This window comes from Morone saxatilis, unplaced genomic scaffold (genome assembly GCF_004916995.1).
Source record: "Morone saxatilis isolate NCDOM2014 unplaced genomic scaffold, NCSU_SB_2.0 Contig17, whole genome shotgun sequence".
Classification (NCBI taxonomy): Eukaryota; Metazoa; Chordata; class Actinopteri; family Moronidae; genus Morone; species Morone saxatilis.
Window position 1 is genome coordinate 25,638,205 of NW_023339729.1, and position 4,754 is coordinate 25,642,958.

The 4,754-nt window shown below is 44.8% G+C and overlaps 1 protein-coding gene across 2 annotated transcripts; it reads right to left on the reverse strand.

Annotated features, from left to right (window-relative positions):
* Nucleotides 1-1,722: 1,722 nt before the first annotated feature.
* On the reverse strand, nucleotides 1,723-4,748 carry acaa1 (acetyl-CoA acyltransferase 1). 2 transcript variants are annotated; one of them, XM_035659685.1, is made up of 7 exons: nucleotides 4,639-4,748; nucleotides 3,719-3,799; nucleotides 3,210-3,400; nucleotides 2,948-3,127; nucleotides 2,446-2,501; nucleotides 2,222-2,367; nucleotides 1,723-2,133 (listed from the first exon to the last, which is right to left on the reverse strand). In XM_035659685.1, exons 1-7 carry the CDS (start codon nucleotides 4,725-4,727, stop codon nucleotides 2,058-2,060), a joined length of 819 nt encoding a protein of 272 aa, XP_035515578.1. In that variant the 5' UTR covers nucleotides 4,728-4,748; the 3' UTR covers nucleotides 1,723-2,057. The 2 variants fall into 2 exon arrangements, with proteins under 2 accessions (XP_035515578.1, XP_035515577.1); XM_035659684.1 differs by having other exon boundaries at nucleotides 1,723-2,367.
* Nucleotides 4,749-4,754: the final 6 nt, after the last annotated feature.

Below are 4,754 nucleotides of genomic sequence, written 5' to 3' on the forward strand. Positions count from 1 at the left end.
GAGAGGTGTTCAGGACTGAGACTGTTGGTTCACTGACTGAGACTGTTGTTCACTGATCTAGACTTTGTTTCAGACTGAGGACTGTTGTTACACTGGACTGAGACTTTGTTCAGACTGACTGAGACTGTTGTTGGCACTGACTGAGACTGTTGTTCAGACTGAGACTGGTGTTCACTGACTGAGACTGTTGTCAGAACTGAGGACTGGTTGTTCACTGACTGAGACTGTTGGGTTCAGACTGACTGAGACTGGTTGTTCACTGACTGATGACTTTTTACATCTGATCTGAGACTGTTTGTTCACTGACTGAGACTGTTGTCTCAGACTGACTAGACTGTTGGTTCAGACTGCAGACTGTATGTTCACTGGGATCTGAGACTGTTGTTCACCCCGACTGAGACTGTTGTTCAGACTGAGACTGTTGTTCACTGACTGAGACTGTTGTTTTATCCGCTGGGTTTCTCCTGATGAACCACGTTGTGTGATGAAGCACATTTTTAGTAAAAACTCAATCCTGCTGCGTCTGATCATGTTGAAAAGTTTTATTTTGACACAGAAGATCAGATTTACAAAGCTCTACAGTTGTTTCAGAGTCATTGCACATGGTAGCAGTGATTGATCGGACCTCATGCAACAACGGGTCGATTGTTGGGACGGAAACTGTGACCCCCTCGCATCAACAGCAGAAGGCACTGGCGGGAACTTAATCTCTGCGCTCTGATGGCAGCTGTACTGTTCATATTAAAACAAATATTCTGAACAAAGTGGTCGTCCAGTACTGACTCTGCTCCTTTCTGACCGCAGAGTCTCTTCAATATCTTTGTGAATGAAACACAGATATCAAACTGAGCAGGGGAGGCAGCATTATTTGGCAGTGGGGTGTACATTGATCTTAGAGGGAAGAACTGACAGATTAGTTGTAGCCGGTAGAGTGAATATCTGAGCTGGAATGAAAATAGACAGACTCTGCTAAAGGTCCTCACAAGGCTGCTTAACTTCTTCAAAGAATATTTAAGTTAAATATTCTTTAACATGTCAAATAATGTAACATGTAGGCTATATCGTCAGCCAATCAGAGGACACACTACGGTACGGATACGTCGGTCGGGCTCTAGCAGATTCTGCTGATGAGATCTCATTAACGGGTCACGTTTGTTGGATCTGACTCATACGAGCAGGAAGGTTTGGATCTGAAAATGTTCTTGCACGAGGTCCGTTACCTGCCGATCAAACAGTGGTTTGGATTGGTCCTTAGATTTGACTTAACTCATCTTCAAATACTTTATCTTTACACACAACTTCCTGATTACTGAGTGGAGACTGGCCAGCGTCTGGCGAGTCTCTCTCTCGCGCCACAAACTGATCTGTAAACTAACAAAAGGAAGTCCTACAGCTGCTTCACAATAAAAGCCTGAAACTACACCAGCTTGTTTATCACAGACTGCGACTGAAGCAGGATGAATGAGGAAGTCAAAGGCACTTCTATACAATTATACAAATACAAGTATTATTATCATTATTATCATTATTATCATCATTACCAGCTAAAGTACAGCAGCATTAGTTCAGTGGGAGATTAATGTAACGCTTGATTCAGATCTCTCTGCAGCCCCTTTCAGACCTGGAAGGTTATTATCTGTTACATGGCTCATTATGTAGTGTTATTAATGTCCTAACAACATTTAGCTTCAGAGCAGTTAGATCTCACTGCTGTTAAAGGACCGATCTTAAAACAACAGCCGGGTGTTCGAACAAACACTGAAACAGGTTTTTCTGGCTGTAATCGTTCATAATGGACTTTTATATCAGAAAGTTTAATTCCTGCTTAAGAACAAGAGGAAGCAACAAAAATGTTGTTTTAAGATGGAGAAACACTGTGACCCTTTCAGCTCCAACCACCTGAGAAAGCATTTAAAGCAACGTTACTGGTTCATGTGAGAGCGACTACAGGTCATACAAACCCAACTGACCGTGTAGAAAGTGTAAAGATTACCCATCAGGTCTGAAAGGGGCTTTAATCACAGTAACAGGGTCCGGGTCCTGGTCCTGGTCTGCTTCTACGGTCCGGGGTATTCGAACACGGCAGCAGCTCCCATCCCGGTGCCGATGCACATGGACACGACGCCGTACGCCCTGCAGGGAGGGAAACACGAGAGGGGGAACTGTGAGAAAGCTCGGTAACACACGGCAGAGTGTCGTCGGCGCGGCAGCTGAGACGAACCTGCGTCCTCGGCGTCGGAGCTCGTTGAGCAGCGTCACCACCTGTCGAGCTCCGGTGCAGCCCAGAGGGTGACCCAGAGCGATGGCTCCTCCGTTGGGATTCACCTTCTCCGGAGGGATTCCCAGCTTCTCCACGCAGTACACCGCCTGGGGGGGGGGACACGACAACATGGTGTCGATAACGGTCTCAGGAGGTCAGATCCACACTTGGACGTCTGAACTCACCTGACTGGCAAAGGCCTCGTTGATTTCAAACACGTCGATATCGGACACAGACAGACCTGAACGGGAAACAAAGAATATTAATATTACATTATATATAATATTATAATATTATTACATTATATTAATACTAAAGAGTTGTAGTAAGTACAGCAAGAATTTAACTTCTCATACACACAAACATTTATTTACTGACTCCACTGACTCTTCCTAAGCCCCGCCCCTCTTGACTTTGTGCTCCAATGACAGTTGAGCAAGCATAGATTAGCTTAGCATGTAGCATATCTAAGTACAGAAAGCCAAATTTATTTCCCAGGATGGCGAAGTCGTGACCCGCCTTACTCTGGCTCTGTTTCAGGAGGGCGGGTCATGACTTCATCCTGGGATACAAAATATTGCGTACAGGAAAGGAGAAAGTCGGTTTGGTAACTGTCATTGGAGCACATTGCAAAAAGGGGCGTGGCTTAGGTCCGCATTTGGACGAGCCGTCCCCAGTTAGTCTTACCGGCCTGCTCCAGAGCCGCAGGGATGGCGAACGCTGGTCCAATACCCATAACGTCAGGAGGGACCCCCACCACTGCACTGGCCCTCAGGACCCCCAGGACCGGCAGACCCAGAGCCTCGACCGCCGACCTGCGACCGACCAGCACGGCCGCCGCTCCGTCACTCACCTGGCTGGAGTTACCTGAGACAGAACGTGTGTGTGTGGTTAAAACCGGCTGAGATGGGTCAGTTCACCTGTCGGCTCCCGGCTGAGGAAGACTCACCTGCCGTGGTGCTGCCGTCGGGTTTGAAGGCCGGCCGGAGCTTACTGAGTCCCTCCATGGTCGTTCCCGCTCTGATCCCCTCGTCCTTAGCGACCGTCACTTCGCGCTCTTTCCCGCTGTCGTCTATAACCTTGGTGGTGACGGGAACGATCTCCTGGTCGAACAGACCCAAGCTCTGCGCCCGCGCTGCTCTGCGGGGACGAGGTACCAGCTCGGTTAGCTCGTTAGAGATTAATTATACAACAAGATCCAAACTCTGATCCCCAAAGAAATGTCGATGTTATTTGACTAAAAACTGTCAATTTTCACATAATTTTAGACTCTGAGCACTAAAATATTTAATCAATAAATCACATTCAGTCATATCTGTGTTGGTTCTGGCGCCCCCTGTGGACAGACGCAGTAGTGTGTCTCTCTGATGGTCCTGTTTTATGTGGTTCATACGAAGGGCTCAGTATTGTGTGTTTAAATAAAGCACCTGACCTCCGCCACGGCAGACAAACACTCACTTGAGTTGGGAGCTGAGAGCGAAGGCGTCCTGTTTTTCTCTGGAGACTCCGAATCTCTCAGCGACGTTCTCCGACGTGATGCTGCAGAAATAAACGCAGTTCAGACGTCGTCCTCCATTAACTGATCGATCTATTCTGATCATCTGATCTATAACGCTTCAGTTCTAACAGACGTCAATCTATGAATTATTTGTTGTTAATTTGGGGATTAAAACAGATTGGGGATCGTAACAAAACTTTGTTTATCGATTTAATAAATGTTCGAGGTTTCTTTGAAACATTTTGGTGATATTTGTGATATTTTAGAAGAATTTTTATTTTCAACAACAACATTTTTGGGATTACAACACAATAACACAATAACAGGATGATACATTTCTATTGCAGATTTGGGGATTATATAAACACATTTTATGGTTGTAACAAAATTCTGGATTCTGACAAATTACAGCTGATTTTTTTTTGGAGAGATTCTGTGTCACATTGACAGAAAAGATTTTAGATTCTAACCAGTGGATTATAAAACGTTCATATCGGGAGAACTTTAACTATTTCAGGGATTATAACGTGTGGTTGGGATTATACACTGTCTTTCCCAACCACAACACGTATATATGTTTTATATAAATACATCTGAAGGATGTAGAATAAAATTTAGGTTTGTAACAAAATCATTTAGAGATTAAAACAAATGTCCCTGAAACTAAATTTGAGAATATTTATGGACAAAACAATGAGGAAATATCTGTATTCTGGGGTTATATCCCTTATAAATCGGGATTAAAACAAATTCTGAGGTTGCTGTAACTAATTCTGCCATAAGAAAGTTCACCTTTGGAACAATAGGTCAGATTTTCGGGGAGCAACTAAACATTTTTGTGATGTTAAAGAACTTTTTGTTGGGAATCGTGCCGTCTCACCCCATCGGGATGAAGCAGTCTCTGGCCTTATCGTTGTCCGTCAGCCTGGAGCTCAAATCTCCTGGATTACCTACAGAACGCAGAGACATGCTCTCCACACTGAGACACACACACAC